The sequence below is a fragment of the Telopea speciosissima genome, chromosome 1 (assembly GCF_018873765.1).
Source record: "Telopea speciosissima isolate NSW1024214 ecotype Mountain lineage chromosome 1, Tspe_v1, whole genome shotgun sequence".
In the NCBI taxonomy this organism is placed as follows: Eukaryota; Viridiplantae; Streptophyta; class Magnoliopsida; order Proteales; family Proteaceae; genus Telopea; species Telopea speciosissima.
This window is the reverse complement of record NC_057916.1, coordinates 25,160,313-25,177,944: the sequence shown is the minus strand read 5'-3', so window position 1 is coordinate 25,177,944 and position 17,632 is coordinate 25,160,313. Positions and strand designations below refer to the sequence as shown.

Sequence of the window (17,632 nt, the reverse complement as noted above, 5' to 3'; positions counted from 1 at the left end):
CTCGGTCCAGTCTGTCCTATTGTCTGTGTGTCTCTCTCACTCTTGCTCTCTGTTCTATATAAAAAAATAAAAAAAAAATACTACGAAGATAGTTCCTTGCTTCTAAAGTCTCACAAGCACAGACGGAAGAGGGAAGAGGGAAGAGGGGATTTAGAGTACAGAGAGAAACCGAGAGATGGAGAAGTGTGGATCGTCTTTCTCGAGCTTGCGAGCCTACGGTCGAGCCCTGGTTGAGACACCAAAGCGAGTGGTTCGGAGGGCGACCTCAGTGTCGACAACCTTTGAAGAGATGAGCCGGATTCGGGCCCGGTCTGGTTCAGACATGCAGAAGAGTTTGAGATGGTTCGACCTCGTCGGTTTGGGCATCGGAGGTATGGTTGGTGCCGGCGTCTTTGTCTCCTCCGGTCAAGCTTGTCGCCAATATGCTGGCCCAGCCGTCATCTTATCCTACGTCATTGCTGGCCTCTGTGCCCTCTTATCTGCTTTCTGTTACACCGAGTTCGCCGTCGATATGCCCGTCGCTGGTGGAGCTTTCAGTTACCTTAGAGTCACCTTTGGTTTGTGCATTTCAACTGAACCCAATCAAGTTTTCTCTTCTTTTTTTTCTGTTGCAGTACCATCGTCGTCTTGTTGCTAATTTACAGGTGAATTTGCGGCTTTCTTGACGGGTGCCAATCTCGTGATGGAGTACGTCTTTTCTAACGCCGCGGTCGCAAGGAGTTTCACTGCCTATTTGGGGACTGCGATTGGGATACCAACGACGCAGAAATTAAGGATAGTGGTTTCTGGATTACCAAAAGGGTTCAATGAGATTGATTTCCTAGCTGTTGCAGTCATTTTGCTTATTTCTCTCTGTATCTGTTACAGGTATAATTAATTCGTTGTTGTGCGAAGAGAATGAGATGTGCTTGATCTTTTTTTTTTTGGCTGCTTAATCTTTGTATAGGCATGCTCTGTTTCAGAAGACTCCAACTCTGTTAGTTTAACATTGTTCTCGGACTTGGTTTTTCTGAAAATATTGGGTATAATGGGGGAAGGGGAGGGGGGTTTCGTCGATTTTTTATGCAACTGGGATTTGTGTTTTTTCAGTTTTGTTCCTTCATCTTTGTTGTTTCTCTGTTTTCTATTTCCCAGTACGAAGGAGAGCTCGTTATTGAACATGGTGCTGACAATGATCCACATACTGTTCATTGCATTCATCATAGTGGTTGGGTTCTGGAAAGGTGATTGGAAGAATTATACACAACCATCAGATCCAAAGAACGCGGGTGGGTTCTTCCCGTTTGGAATCGCAGGGGTTTTTAATGGAGCAGCGATGGTGTATCTAAGCTATATTGGATACGATGCCGTGTCAACTATGGTGGAAGAGGTCAGGAATCCTACCAAAGACATCCCAATTGGTGTTTCCGGTTCAGTCGTGCTTGTGACGATTTTCTACTGTTTAATGGCCGCTTCCATGGCGAAGCTTGTTCCTTACGATGCGGTAAGAAAGATATAATTTTTTAAAATCCCTTTCCATCGTTTTGAAACTCCATTGGTGGTTCTGTCTCTCTCACCCTCTCTGTCCGTCTGTGTGTAAAGAGAAAGAGGAATAATAGACCTTTTTCTTTCGAAATGTAGGCTATTTTAGCTATTTAATCTTTGAAAGTTTTAAAAATAGAAAAGAGGAAAAAGTCATGGATCCTTTTAGAGTAGGATGAGAACAAAAAGGGAAGAAGAACCAACCAAACACAGAAATGAAGATTCAGGGCTGTAGTGGGAGAGTGGGACCATAATGTTCTCTGTTTGTTATATCTTGATGGTGATGACTGATGACATTTTTTTGTGGGCTCTCAGATTAATACGGAAGCACCTTTCTCGGCGGCGTTCGGAGGATCAAAGGAGGGATGGGGATGGGCGTCGAATGTGATCGGTGCCGGAGCTAGCTTTGGAATTCTGACGTCGTTGTTGGTATCTATGTTGGGCCAAGCTCGCTATCTTTGCGTCATCGGACGCTCAAACGTGGTCCCTTCCTGGTTCGCCAAGGTCCACCCCAAGACCTCTACTCCCGTCAACGCTTCTGCTTTCCTTGGTAAAAAATTAATAAGCCGCACTTGCCATTTGCTTTTATATAAATTTTTTAAAAAGGAACCCAAGAGAGATCTGGGATCCACCATTACAAAACTCCAACTAAGTATTAAGTTATTGTTGGACCAGGAATCTTAACTGCGGCGATAGCACTGTTCACCGAACTGAATATATTGCTGAACTTGGTATGCATCGGTACTCTGTTTGTGTTCTATATGGTGGCAAACGCCGTTATTTATCGGCGCTACGTCACTGTGGGGATCACAAGGCCATGGCCCACCCTATCCTTCCTCATTCTCTTCTCCCTGGTCTCTCTATTCTTCACTCTGGTCTGGCGACTCTCACCGCCGGGAGAGCCCAAGGGATACCTGCTTGGAGCCTGCACGGTGTTGGGTGTGGCTGTGGTTCAAGTTTTCCACTTCATGGTGCCGCAAGCTCGGAAGCCCGAGTTCTGGGGTGTGCCCCTGATGCCGTGGATACCTTCCATCTCCATCTTTCTCAACGTTTTTCTGTTGGGTTCGCTTGATGGACCATCTTACGTTCGATTTGGTTTGTTTTCTGGTGTCGCCATCATCGTTTACCTCCTCTACAGTGTCCATTCCACCTATGATGCACATGCCCAGGAAGATGTGTTTTCAGGGCAAACTTTGAAACAACCCGAAACCGAACCAAATGGGGATGCTAACAACCTTAAAGTGTAATATTTTCACTTTTTCCTTTTTTGCTTTTGCTTTTTACCCAGTAGGTATGTAGGATTTGCACATATGTGAGATAGAAGGGTAAAATTGGAGTTTCTCAAATGTGTTTTATATTTGATCTTGTCCATGGACCATTAGTCTGACTCAAGTGCATCTTGCCATACTGACTGTTGGATGAAATAGAGTCCCCTATGAATTGGTGTCCTCCATCTAAATTGTTTGGTTGACCATTGACACTTTTGAGAGTTTTCTCTTTGAATTCATCATTGTCAACTCAATCCAACCCTTCTAGAGTGCTTAATATGGGATAATGGGAAGAAGTTTTTAGTCGATGAGTGTCGCCTATAGTCTTACGCTAATACTTCCATGTGTCTTATCTCTCTTCTCCTCAAAATAAAGGGGGCATAAATGTCTTTTCATATGGGAAGGAAGATAGACTCATCACTCATGAGAATGTTGACGTAAACGGATCACTTCCCGATAGAGTTATTTTTCCCTTTAATATATATTTTGGGCAAGTAGACCCCAATGACTCGTCCTCTCTTATCAAATTTCATCAAAATTGAGTTTATCAAGGGATAAAATAAAGTTTTAAAATTTATTATAAATAGAAGACAAAAAGTTTCCACTATCTAACTGCCATTATTATTCATTTCCTGTTAATAATGAAGGTCGGCAATAAAATTCTCTCATTATGACATCTATCCTATTATCTTTTAAAGCCCACGGTGAAGGAATACTCTTTCCTCATGGATGAGGAAAAATTGCCCCAAAAAATTGAATTTCTCTAAAAAGAAAAGAAACAGTTTCTCTTCACCTAATATTTCACCATTGTGCTCATAATTATTCTTCCCTCTTTGTTGTGTGAAGGTCGGAAATGCCTTTAGCATTGTTCCAAGTGTCTATCCAACCATCAAAAGTGGTGGATGAAAAGAATCTTTTTCAAAGATGGAAGGAAAGTAGAAAAAATAATAATAATGGCGATGCAACTTCCTATCCTTATATCACATCTCTATTCCTTAAATCACATCTCCATATAATAGAAGTGAAGTGAGCATAGTAGTGGATAAAGATTTAAAAAATGATGTTGTAGATGTTAAAAGATTTGATAATTAAATTATATTCATCAAGCTTGTGTTGGAGAAATAGACTATAAATATAATTAGTATGCTTACGCACTCAAGTAGGAATAGATGAAAATAGTAAAAGGATACAATTTTAGGAATATATGGATGGATTAGTGCAAGGTTTAGTCAAGGAGAAAAGATCTTATAGGGGGAGATATGAATGGACATGTTGGAAGTGATCGTAAAGACTATGAAAGAGTACATAAAAGAGAGAGGATCATGTAGTTACCTTCAAAAGTGGGCATCAGAGCAATCAAATAGATTTTTTTTTAACTAGAAGGACTTATAAGTTGTTATGTAAGGATTGTATGGTTATCCAAAGGGAGAGCTTAACCACACAATGTAGATTAGTGGTTCTGAATTTGTCTCTTAACACCATATTGTAAGAAATGTGAGATTATTTGTCTTAGGATAAGATGGCAGAGATTAAAAAGAGAAAACTTGAAATTATTTACTAATAAAATTGGACAAACAAGAAAGGCAAAACTTTGATAGAGACACTAATATGATGTGTAACAAGATGACTATTTGTATTAAAGATGTCCTAGTCGAATCGAAAGGAAAAACGTCATTCATCTTGGGAGGCTTGGTAGTTGGATGATGAGGTTCAAGAAGTCATTAAGGTTAAGAAACCTAGTTTTAATATATGACAAAGGAGTGAAGGCTTAAGGTTGTAGAGGATTTAAAAAGATATAAATTTACTATAAACTAAGCTACGAAGATTATGAGAAATGTAAAAGCGACGAAATATGATGATCGTTATAACAACTTGAGCACAATGGAAGGGCAAAAAAACTACCTATAAAGTTGAATTGAGTTCAATGTTAAGGACGCCCTATAAAAGTTTCTTATAAAAGACAATTGAAGTTTGTCATATATATATGGGCAAGACTCAACCAACCCCTGCATCAGCATGGAGACCATTGAGAACATGCTTAGGGGCATCAATATGGATAATTTTTTTTTTATTTCATGAGATGGGATATTAATTTTGCACGCTCTTATGTCGTAACATTGAATCCACACGAACAAACAACGTTCTTTTTCCATATATATATATATATATATATTAGCTATTTGTTGTTAGAAAAAACAGATGAGAGGTAAGTCGGAAGTAGCTTTCTATGAAAAATGACAACATCAGGTCGTCACTTTGCCCCTTTGAGATAATAACTCTTCAAACAAAAAGAGAAAAGTATAATCTTTGTTTTGAATTATTAAATGAATTCTATAATAATATTTCGAAGTGAAAAGGAAAAAACCATGAAATTGATCATAAAAGGTTTGGCAAAACAAGAAGAAGAAGATAGAAAAAGGAAAATTTGCTATTGGGTATATTTAATAACCCTTTTACATGTTTCAATATAATTCTACTTGAATAAGGAATCAGGTTGTGGTGGGTCTCATTGGATAGAGTCCATCTAACTTAAAATTCTAATTTTTTCTATAAATACTAGTTGGAGATAGCACCTATTTATTCCAAACTTGATAGACAGGATATATTGTTTTAAATAATCTTGTATTTAAATCCAAAACTCTAATAATAACTACATTTTTTTATTTATAGGGAACAGACGGCCGAACTCAAGAGTCTTGACGCAACATTATAAAGAGAAGGGAGTTGGTGAAATAAATTAATTGCTATTTTAAGTGAGTGGAACTTAAAAGACCACTTTAAGAATAACGTAAGAGCCAAATGACACCTTAGTAGCATAAGAAAAAAAAAAAGCATGAGAAAGAGAGAAAGAGAGAGAGAGAGAAAAAGTATCGATCTACGTAAATGGAAAGCCCACATTTTTAATCTTTTGCATGGAATACATAAGATGACAAGTATGACCCATACGGGCACAGCTATGGCCCTCACTAACTCCCCCCCTTTGGTCCCCATAGCTTCCATTATCTTCACTGTTACCTTTTTGTCTGTATAATCAAATTTACAGAAGGACCCCCCACCCACCCACCCTGGGCTCCTTGCATCAATATGAACCAAACGTTACATCTATTTGGCAACCAAAAAATAATAATTCTTAATCAGTAATTATGTGTTGTTGCTCTTATTTTCAGTGTATCTGCATTAATGTGAATGAAACATCATCCTGTGAGACAGTTCACTTATTCTAATTATAAATTTAGGATTATCTTCTGGGCCTAACCCCAACCCCCACCCCCACCCAAAACTGGCAAAAAATAAGGAAAAATTATGAGAAAAAGATCCCCAGGTAGGTAGGTCGCCTTAGGATTCCTTTGCACATTTTCTCACATAATGAGTCGTGGATTTTACACTAATACTCTCTCTCCTTAGACTGGCAGACCTTGGTTCAATGATAAGATTGTTCTATTGTGATCGATCTAGTGATTGTGGATTTGAGTTGGGTAACAGTCAGGGTAATGCTATGTACATTATGATCCTCGTTAAACCTCATAGTGGTAGGAGTCTCGTGCATTGAGTACGCTTTTTTACGCTCTCTCCTCAGACATTATGTAGGTTTTCTATTGAACAAAATCGTTTTCCGCAAGGCATTTAGTGTGGCATAAGAGATTCTCCCAAGCCAACAACATGGGAAACCCATGCGCCCAAAAATTCTTTATGCCCTTTAAGGCTTTAGCAATTGAGATTTAAGAGGTAACCCACAAAAATAAAAAGAAGCAAAAGAAAGGGATTCGGTATCAACTTGGAACACATAGAAAAGGATCGAGTTTTGTTACACCCATAGTAAAGAGTAATTCCTTCTTAGGAGGAAAGGTGTTAGAAAAACAACACCCAGAAAATGGGGATTTTTGCAGAAAATCGAAGACAAAGAGAAGAACAATCACACAAGACCCGATTTTATGTGGTTCATCCCCAAGTAGGTAGACTACATCCATGGTCAGCGATAGAAATGATTTCACTACTTCTTTGAAGCAAAAGCTACAAATCCTCAGATCTCTCACACACCCTCACAAAGAAATAAAGACACTTTATAAGAGAACCCTAACCCAGAAAAATACAGAACTCCCCTACCGACCCAAAAACCCATCCGATCTGATTCGGACCAGAACCCAAAATATGTCAAAATACACATCAATTCGAAGGACTCGACGAGCTCTACTAGTATCAAAGCCCAAGGCGTTGGTGTATACACTTTTAGACCATTCTAATGTGTTTTGAAGGCGACACTGCTCACCAAAGAATCGCCACAATACTTTCTAGACTGAGATTAGACTTCACCAATAACAAAAAGTACTTTCAATTTCATGATGACGACCCAAAAATCCAATCATCGGGTCATTTCATCAATAGAGAATGAATAATTCTCTACAAGTGAAGGAAAAGTTTTGTCTATGGGAAATGATGGGTGGAGGTAAGGTAATGAATTTTTGGTGTTGAACAAGTGGAATGGCTCTTGGAGGGCATCCAATAGTGGGATTCCAGAAAAAGGAATGGGGAGTGGTCAAACGGGCTGGGTTGATTTGGTTGTTCCGGTTATCCAACAACCAGGGTCAATTTGGTATGGCCGTATGGGTATCAAATGACCTGAAAATGACCCATGTTTGAAGCAAGAAAGTGAGAAACCAGACTGGTTCAAACTGAGTCTAGTGTACTCATATTAAGTCATTCAATTCAAAGAAAATACTATTTTCAAATCAACCAGTCTTCTCCAATTCTCTTTATCCAAATAATGAAGAAACAAAATGTTCCCATCAATTCCCATCAAAAAATAAAGAAAATATGCCTTTATGATTTGCCCCATAATTAAAACAATAACTTTCTTCTCTTTTTCGTTTTGGCAATAATGTGATGAAAGCACAGCCGCCCCATATCAAACAGTAAGACTCATCATGAACAACCACAGTAAGCCTCATCATCATCATCGAACCATCATGTATTTGATACTCGATCATCATTATATTATTACAGTGTCATAGATTTTGACATCTCATCTATCTTTAATCCTACTTTCTTCCACAAGGCAAAATGGCTGTGGGTCATGGTTTGAGGTATCGATAATATATCGAGTAATACGTATCGATTTTGCAAGTTAATAATCGATCTCAATATTGTATTGATATTATATTAATGATTTGGTTCAGACAATGGGTAAAATGGTCAAATTGATCAATACCCATTTCGATACTTACACCAAAACCATTTTGTGGGCTGAGAATTTAAGGAGGATTAGGGATGGCAATGGAAAGGTCAGGATTTGGATACCCTTATCCTATGGGAAACTGGTAAGTTAAAAAGTTCCCATCACCAATAAATAGGTAAGGAGGCGGTGCATTAATGTATTACATTTTTATTTCTATAAAATAAACATGCTTTACATTTTGAGATTTTGAATGGGATATTGGCTACTTCTGAAACAAACCCATATTGATATGTATTTACCGTTAAAGATATTGAGACCAACTCTCCACATTTAGCTAGGTTGGATTTGGAAGGGATTGAGGCCTCCTTACTAAACCTCTACATTTAACTAGGTGGGTAAGCCCCTTTTACCTCCTACACTATTTTCTTTTAATAAGAAATACTCGCGGCTATCCTCCGATGTTTTGCATATGAAGACAACTACACTGCAATTGATTGGTTTCTAAACGAATTCTATACAATAAATTAAAACACAATGTAATGAAATAAAGATAAAAGAATCGATGTGTATCATACACTTACGTATGTTGATGAAGAATAGTTGCAAACCAACAATCAAACTTACACAGCTGCGATAAGAATCTTCTACAGTCTCCAAATCTCCTTTAGAGTTCTCCTTTTTGTGGAGGAAGAAGAAAAGTGACTGCAAGGACTCTCACCGACCAACAGTATATAATCTCAAATCTTAACTCACTTCCACAATGGGTCTGTTTGGTCCATCTCAAAAATAACAAGTAGCAAGTCACGTCAGCCCATGTATTTTGACTCTTATTGATGACTGACCCGATAATTAATCAAGCCCATATATTGACATTGGAAAAATCTAACAATAGGGTTCCCAAGAGATCATGGGTTCGACTTCGACTCTCTAGTCTTTAGTACATTTGAAGATAAGAGTTTTCTTTTTCAACTTGTAATTGGGTGGAGATTTAAAATACTAATTGGATTTCAAAGAAAACTATTTCTAATAATCAGCTCGAGACTTTAGACTCTAGTTGGATCTGTTTGTATATATGTGCTATTTGGATTCTTTATTATCCAAATCATCCTTAAACAAGCACCTTACATTGGGTCAATTCAAGTGGGTGTGGGTGTCTGTGTGTGTATGTGGGGTGTGCACATACGTGTGCAAATGCGCACGAGCGATAAGCATCTATATGGATTCTTGATTATCCAAAATCTTGGTTAGACAAAACACCTTACATTGGGTCAGGGAATCATTGAGAGTTAGTTGTAATGTCATATCATTAATCCAGACTTAAAATTAAAGTTGTGAACTGTTTTTTAGTAGATAATAAAACCAAAACGTGGGGTTTGTTTTATAATACATATATATAATAATGGGATAGGGGAATCCCCTCGATCAGGGTGTTGAGCTTAGCTCATGTCAAACCTCATCTTAAATCATCACTTTAAATAATTTTCAACTCCCTCTTTTCACAAATGATGCTACCAATGGCACTCTCCTCATCTCTTATATATCCTCTAAATATTGAACTTATGGAGAGAGAGAGAGAGAAATTTGGGGCCATGGGGTGGGTTGTTGATGACCATACACAACATGAGAACTTTCTTTATGAAATGATAGAGATGCCTCATTATTTATTGGGTCCTCTCTCTCAAAAACTATTTTGTTGTGTATATCTTTTGTTGCCAACAATGCTAATAGGTCAACATAGACAAGGTTTTTAAAATATACCTTTTATCTTGTGGAGAAAACACTTAGACTCAACCTTATCTCAATGGTCGGTGACAGATTCTCTTCTCTCTTTTCTTTTTTTTTTTTTTTTTTTTTTTTTTTTTGGTTTAATATAAGGGAGGTAAAGTGATCATTTTATAAGGGAGAGAAGAGAGATAGACACAAGGGTGCAAGCACGGGAGCCACACTCCCAGAGAGGAAATTTTCTTCCAATTTTAAAATCCACACTAAGAGGTTTGACTACAGATTTTACAATGTTTGCTGTTAATCTGATGAACACATTCTCTTCTCACTGATCATGTGGGCCCTTATTGGATGAAACTATTTCGTGTGTTCTGATTAGAGTAGGATAAGAGATTCCCCACCATTATGGGCATACAAACCCTTTCCCTTATCTTATATAGACAACCATTAGAAAAAAGATGGGTTTTTCGGCCTTAAGCCACGGTGAAGGAAGAATTTCCTCCCGATGGCATTACACATTAAGGGGACTGGGATGGGTGTCAATATTAGGATAGGAGTAATTCAAACCTTCAACTAGTTTTTGTAGTGAAGTATAACGCTTCACTATTTGTCACTTGGCAGTTGGCACTACATGAGTTAATCCATGTGATAAAAAGAGAGATGTATTTTACCAAGGTGTAATAGAGTGAGAAGCCATGACTCTTCAGACACCAAGGTAGAGAGAGAGAAAGTGACTGACTGACCAAGTGAGAGGGGAAGAGAGAGGGGTGTAGAACGGACTTCGGTTTGGGAACCAAATGCTGATGAGTGAATGGAAACGAAATGCACGAGTTGGAAGGCACACATGCATGGTTTCGTTTGCATAAAATCTTGAAAAATGATGGAAAGTGTCTAGATTTTCAACATATCTTCAAGGTGGCCATCCAGCTATCATAAAGGCCAAGGTGAAAGTTATTTGGTTTTCTGTATTTTCTCTAGACCAGTTGATGGATTTGGTTCAACGGTCTACTTGGGTTGTCCATTAATGTCTTCTAATGGATAAGGTAGGCAGTCTTCAAGTGGGTGAAGCCTTCAAAGAAGTTGAGTTTTCAAAATAATAGAAGAGCATAAAGTCTTACAAGAGAATGGAGTATTCGAAGCAGGTGGAGTCTTCCAAAGTGTGAAAGAGTACTATAAAAGGAGAGATGTATCTATTAAGGTGTAAGAGAGCAAGACGCCAAGAGTGAAGAGACACTTGAGGTAAAGAGAGAAAGAGAAGAAAGAGAAGTGACTGTGTGAGTAACCAAGTGAGAGAGGGGAAAAGAGAGCGGTGAACAAGGGACTGGGGTTTTGGGATTCTTAGTAGAAAATCAAATCACTCTCTAAATGTTGACAATATTACCGAACCACATAAACTTCTTGTCTCTTTTTTTATTTTTTTGATAGGAAAGAGATTTATTCAAGAAGAGCGGATTACACTCCCACTGATGACCCCCTGAGGGGTAGCTAAGCAGGGATCGAAATTGGGCCAAACAGTCCTACTCACAACGGACCATGCCCTCCTGGCAAGGGCGTCGGCAATACAGTTTGCCGCCCTTGTAATAAACTGGAAAATACATTCATCAAAGTAAGAGACAAGGAAATGAATGTCCTCAATAACTGATCTAATAGACAGGTGTGATGATGTAATCGGCTTATGTTCGGCTTCTTGCCTCTTATGTATGTGCTTGTTTGTTTTCTTGTGTTAATTATACATGTACATATTGTACCCAAAAAAAATTATACATGTACATATGTTTTCACATGTTGTACATAGTTTTGTGAAAACATATAATTTTGTGTATTGTAGACAATTTTTGCTCCAATCGAAGAAAAACGTTCCCATCATTAAAAACCTATCGAAATTCAAGTAGTTATGGGATTGGAGTTGAATAAAAAAAATTCTAGTAATCAAGTAGGAATTGGATGAGTCCAGACCCTCTGCTTCCGCCTGCCCCTACTTCCTGTGCGCCCTACACACAATGGGGTGTGCAAAGACCGCCTTATCTCTGCCCGAGCGCCTTGCCCAAGTAGGGGTAAGGGGGTCTTTGCGCGTCTCGTTATATGTAGGGTGCACATAGAAGTAGGGCCAAGCGGAAGTAGAGGATGCCGATTCAGAATTGGATTGCAGTTGGATATGTGGATATGGCGATAAGCATGTATTTGGATTCTTTATTATCCACCCTATTGTTAGACAATAACCATAAAATGGGTCAAGTGGTTAGTGGTGTGTGTGTGTTCGCACCCATACGATGGGCATCTATTTGGATTCTTGATTATCCAAACTATCCTTAAACAACACCTTACATTGGATCAAAAATGCAAACATGAATTGTTGCCATGTCCGATATGAATTTAGACTAAAACTAAAATTGTTTTTTTTTTTTTTTTTTGTGTCTTTTATTTTTAATGGTGCAAACAGGGTTTGTGTTATGTAATGGGACAGGGGAATGAATCCCCTCAGGGAGTTGAACTTGAAATCTCATGTCAAACCTTATCTTAGATGGGCCTGAGCGTTGAGTTCAGATGGTGCTGTCAGTTTTAGGTCTGATCGTAAGATGCTGGAGGTCCGGTGTTCGACTCTTTGAATTCCTATTTTCTTCCCACAAAAAACAAAAAAAAAAAAAAACTTATCTTAGATCATCTTAAGCTGACGCTAGCTATGTCACTCTCCCCATCTCCTATCCTCTAATTAAATGTTGACCTTTAAAGAGAGAGAGGACTGAAGAGCATAAAATATGGGGCCATGGGGGTGTAGAAGGTCATACAAAACATGGTGCCCTAAATCGTTGACCTTTTTGGATTCACACTAAATGGTTTGACTAAATATTTTACAATGTTTGTTGCTAATCTGATTAAGAGTTTAAGACACTCTCTTCTCCCTAATCAGGTGAAATCGTTTTGTGTGTCATGGTTGAACTAGGATAAGAGATTCTCTATCACTACCAGCATGAAAATCCTGTCCCTTATTTTATGGGGTGATGTTCTCTGTCTAAGAGCACACGAGGTGTACGTTGCATCCAAACACATGGAGCCGGGTGGAATGGTCATTTCAGTCATTTCAGTCATTTAAGGGGGTGGGGCGATCATTTTGCCCACCCCATGTGTCTAGATGCATCTTGTGCCCCAGTACAGATAATATTTTCCCTTTTATAACAAAGCATAAATAGGGGTGCTTTTCCTTAAAGTCATGGTAAGAGAATAATTTTCTCACCAATGGCATTAAGGGGAGTGAGATAGTGTCAGTGTTGAGATTTGAGATAGGAGAACTTTGAACCTTCAACTAGTACGGGGAATAATATTGTGCTTAAATTCTACAGTGAATCACTTTCTCCTTAAAATAAAATTAAATTAGAGTTTTTTTTTTTTTGTTTTTAGTAGAATTTAAATTAGATTAGAGTTAGTGAAGCCCATACCCGCTAGAAATGAGATCACAAGACCTGTATAAAACTTGTATGTAATTATATGGGTAAAATATCGTTGTCTGGTTGTGTAGCACCTACACCAGCAAAGTGGTTAATGAGAGTGTACCCAGGAGCATCAACAAAGATGCAATTTTTTATTTCATTGACGGCAGGGCACTATTTTTGTGCACTGCTAAGTCTAGGTAGTTGAGTACAAAAGTCACACGACCAGGTAGCGTTCTTATTCTCTAATTGTAAATAATGTATTAATGCAAGTTGAGTTATGAGGAGGAATTGACGAAGAATGATCTGATATATTGATTTAGCATTGACGATTTGGATTTTTTTATATTTTATTGTTTTTTAATAAAAAGCTAAGTAAGAGGTAAAAAAAAGAGTATAAGAGTGAAGCCGAAAGACAAAACAATAGGGGACCCATATGAAAACAACAAACAACTAAAATGTTGATACATCAAAAAAGGGAGGGGGGGAGGATTTTAGATTTATTGGTATGCATGGTGATAGAGATATTTTTTTCAAGTATTTTAATTTATATTTGTATTAAAAGGTGTACAGTTTGGTGGGTAAATCATATAAGCACTTATGTTCATTGTAAATCTTGACCTTCTCTCAGGCAAGAAACCATTTTTTTTTTTTTAAATAATCGTTTGGTTCTTCTAGAGATGGATATTTGATTTTTGTATTCTTAGGAAATAATATTGAATGTGATTTTCTTATTGACACCTCTCAAGTGTAAGATAATTTGTAATCTTATTTTTTTACAATTTTAATGTAACACATTTTTTCAATGTAACTAAAAAAAAATGTGCAAGACAATATCTTTTGGTAATAAATCATTTTTTAATTATTTTTGAAAACCTTTCTGTATTCATGAATCATGACTTTAAGGAACTTTTTTTGGAATAAAACAAGTGGCAATTGGTAATAAATCACTTTCAAATTATTTTTGAAAACCCTTTTGTATTCATGAACCATGACTTAAGGAACTTTTTTTGGAATAAAACAAGTAGCAATCAAAAGGTCTCAAGGTTTTTTTGGTAAATATGTCTCAAGTTCTAAATACAACTATAGACATGTCATTTAGAGAGACTCATATTTAATAATGGGTGCTCGTTGTAGTTAGCAAAGTGATGAAGTGAGATGTTGTATCCTTCTTTTGATTGTTCATTATTTTCTCAAAATTTTAGGTATGGTAAAAAGGGGTTTTTCAAATAATTTGAAAGTGATTCTTCATTATGTCTTTTATCTCTCATTGTTTGCACATTTTAGTACACATGTAAAATGGTAATATTTATCCTCATTTTAAAAAAAATTATTGGGAAAGCACTCTTTGTTTGGGAGCGTGGCCCCTGTGCCAACGCAGTGGCCAATGGGAGTGCTTGAGCATCAACTGGGCAGGATTTCCGCCTTCCATCTGAGTGGGTGGTCATTTCATCCTTTGTTGTGTCTAGCGCTTCTGGACGTAGGAGCCACACTCCTGGACGGGACAAAGTTCTTTTTTCCAAAAATCTTATACTAAAAAGGAAAAAAAGTAGGAATGTAATTTTTTTTTAACCAACATTAATTTGAAGAAGATTTTCCCTTTAATTATTTTTATGCTTAGGATGGATATTTGATTAGGTGTATGTTTAGGTAAAAATTTTGACACTGTGATAGTGTCTATCTTAACCCCTTGAGATCGAAACTAATTAGGAACTGGATCGATTATCCAAAGCCGGGCCAATTTACACCGCAGTAATAACTTTGGAGTGTTTTTTGAGTCGGTGAGGACGTATACAAGTCCACCGGCCCAACCCAAGATATAATTAGGCCCATTATGATCTTTTAGAAGCCCATTTCGTCGTGGACGAAAAATTGGGATCTTAGTGTGCCGGCCCACGGCATGGAGGTATCTGGGCCCTGATATTATATTATACAAGGCAATGATGGGCCTAATTATTTGGTAACTCCAAGCCAGCCCATACCTAATGTATGTATCAAGGGAACACGGATACCCCACAAGGGTGTGAATTGCAAACCGAAACTGTTTTATCGATACTGATAAATCGTTTATTAATCAGTTTGCTTTTGATTTTTAAAAATAAAACCCTTAATTAAACAGTACTGTTCAATTTTGAACCGATAAACCATCGTTTTTTTGTAATCGATTAGAGTCGGTACATCATCGAACCAACTATACATACTAAACCGGTTAGGCCTGGTATTTTATATATGTTCTCTAGTATTTTATAGTGTATTTAAACCATGTAAATTATTTGAAACTGTTTTTTATTTCTTAAGTCACAATTTGGGCCTAGGTGCCGTGGTTCAAGCCCAGAAGAATCAGATTTTTTTATTGAGCGTCATAATAGGTTCATTCTCAATTGGGCCTAAAGATGTTAACTCGAACCATCAATAAAACTAAAACTGAACCAATAGGAACAGTTTAAAAACCATTTAAAAGGAATTGTTTACTAATGGATTTTGATTTGGGATATTGGAACTGTTCAATTTCGATTTTTACCCTTCATACCTTGAACTGAACCCGAATCAAACTGACTAACTGGAACCGAACCGATTAACACCCTTCGAAATTAGTCGATGGAGGTTATTTATGAAAAGGGCAGGAACATATCGGTGACATTAGCCTTTAGCCCCCCACTAACCTCTAGTGAACACTACTGGGCCTGTGGGCCTAGACCTAGCTGTATTGGGCTGATTCCAGCTTTGACATAGATTGTATCTTAAAGGCAACCCCACAGCTTGGGGGATTTTCAAGTGCAGTGCATCACATTTAAGAATCCAACCGTAAAAACATGACCAGTGACGCCTTTGTTATCCTTTCACTTGAGAGAATAAATTTCTCAGCCTGAGTACTTGGAACTGGAAATGTCTTTGTCAGACCTCAAACCAGGAATGAGAATGGCAATATATACATCTACAACTCCTACAAGACAATTAGGCTTCGGGTTCCCAACTAGAATGTCTAATTTTTATCAAACGGATGGTCTTTAACCTTGTAACATATAAATCAAGGCAAAAAGTTTCTGACACGGCGGTTTAGGGATGGTCTAAATAGGCCACGTATCAAATTTCATACTCAAATTCAATGATATATCCTCCCATAAGGCTGTCATGCACTATATAATTATTTTTTTATTTTTATTTTTATTTTTTTGTATAATTTTATTCCTCTAGTTCTAAGGGGGGATGTGAAGTGAGGTTGGTTACTAAATTTTAAATGACAATGGGAGTGAGAATTCTAGGTGGGTACACCCATACTCTAGTATGGATGGGCACCTAGTTCTACCATGTGGCACTTTGGATGGTGATGAAATTTTGTGGCAAATAGACCCCTAAGGTCCTTTGCTCACTTATCAAGTTCCTGATACGAAATGGTGGATGGATGTATTTGGGAAAAAAATAATTGAATTTGAGGTTGAAGTCCGACAGATGGTAAATGCAGACTATTGCCTAGATATCCAAAGGTCAAATTACCATATCATCCTTTCATGTAGCACAACTTGGTATGCCCACCCATCAAACCTTTTGCCAATGGGATTCACTGGTTAATAAAAATATTTGACATGAAAAATTGCTTGATAAGTACTAACTTGCAAGTGGTTCATACCTCTACTAAGTCAACTTGAGTAGATAAAGAAATCTATGGATTTTTGTTGTATAGTGTATGGCTCCGTTTGTTTCCAAGAAAAAAAAGGTGAAAAAGAAAAATTTTCTTATAAAATTAAATTTCCACTATTTGTTTTAACTTAAAATGCCCAAAAAAACACATTGAAAGTAGACAAAATTTTACACATGGAAATTCTTGTAAAATATCATTTGCATGGAAGATTTTATATTGAAACAAACAGGGCCTAAGAAGTCCTATTTCTTCCAGCTAGGGTATGTTGTAAATTACTAATAGTGAAAGATTTCCTTGTCTATGTAGACCATGTTATCTTACGGGTGTGCAACTCTAGTTGTGCCACATGAACATGTGATGTGGCAATTCTAACCATTTGATATTTATGAAATGATTTGGATAAGGCAAATAAGTTTTAGAATTTTCACCCCTTCTGTAGTTTTGTGCTGTTGTGCACCCTTTTTGTAGCCCTAGGTTCTTTTAATAATGTATTTTTTCCATGTAGCATCTGGGGGGAGAGATCAAGCTTTAAGAAATAGTGAATGGTCATATCAATACACAAATGTATAACTCCCCAAGAATAGCAATTGCGCTTATATTCATCATTGACCCATCTTTGTTTTGGATGAAACTTCACATATGAGTAGAGGACTTTAGAGTCTACAAGCCCACCAAATTTCAATCTCATGCAACCTAACATGTGACATATATGTGAAGACTAGATACAGTTATATGATTTGTGTTGGGAGAAGCATAGAGAGATTTGGGGATTCAAGATTCGATGAGGGTCATCGAATGTATTTGTTTGAAGATTCTCAAAGGTAATATTATAACAATATTGAGTCGTCGCTATGAAATTAAAAAAAAAGGGTTACCACTCCTC

General features: G+C 37.4%; 1 protein-coding gene across 1 annotated transcript in view; it reads left to right on the top strand.

The window, feature by feature from the left end:
• Positions 1–17,632, top strand: part of LOC122670896 (cationic amino acid transporter 7, chloroplastic-like) — a 51,723-nt gene that overhangs the window by 28,301 nt on the left and 5,790 nt on the right. Inside the window, exons 3-8 of the mRNA XM_043867923.1 lie at positions 176–557; positions 645–867; positions 1,135–1,483; positions 1,837–2,071; positions 2,197–2,698; positions 8,894–8,899. Of these exons, the coding sequence (XP_043723858.1) occupies positions 176–557; positions 645–867; positions 1,135–1,483; positions 1,837–2,071; positions 2,197–2,698; positions 8,894–8,899 (1,697 nt within the window). The remainder of the gene's footprint in view (positions 1–175; positions 558–644; positions 868–1,134; positions 1,484–1,836; positions 2,072–2,196; positions 2,699–8,893; positions 8,900–17,632) is intronic.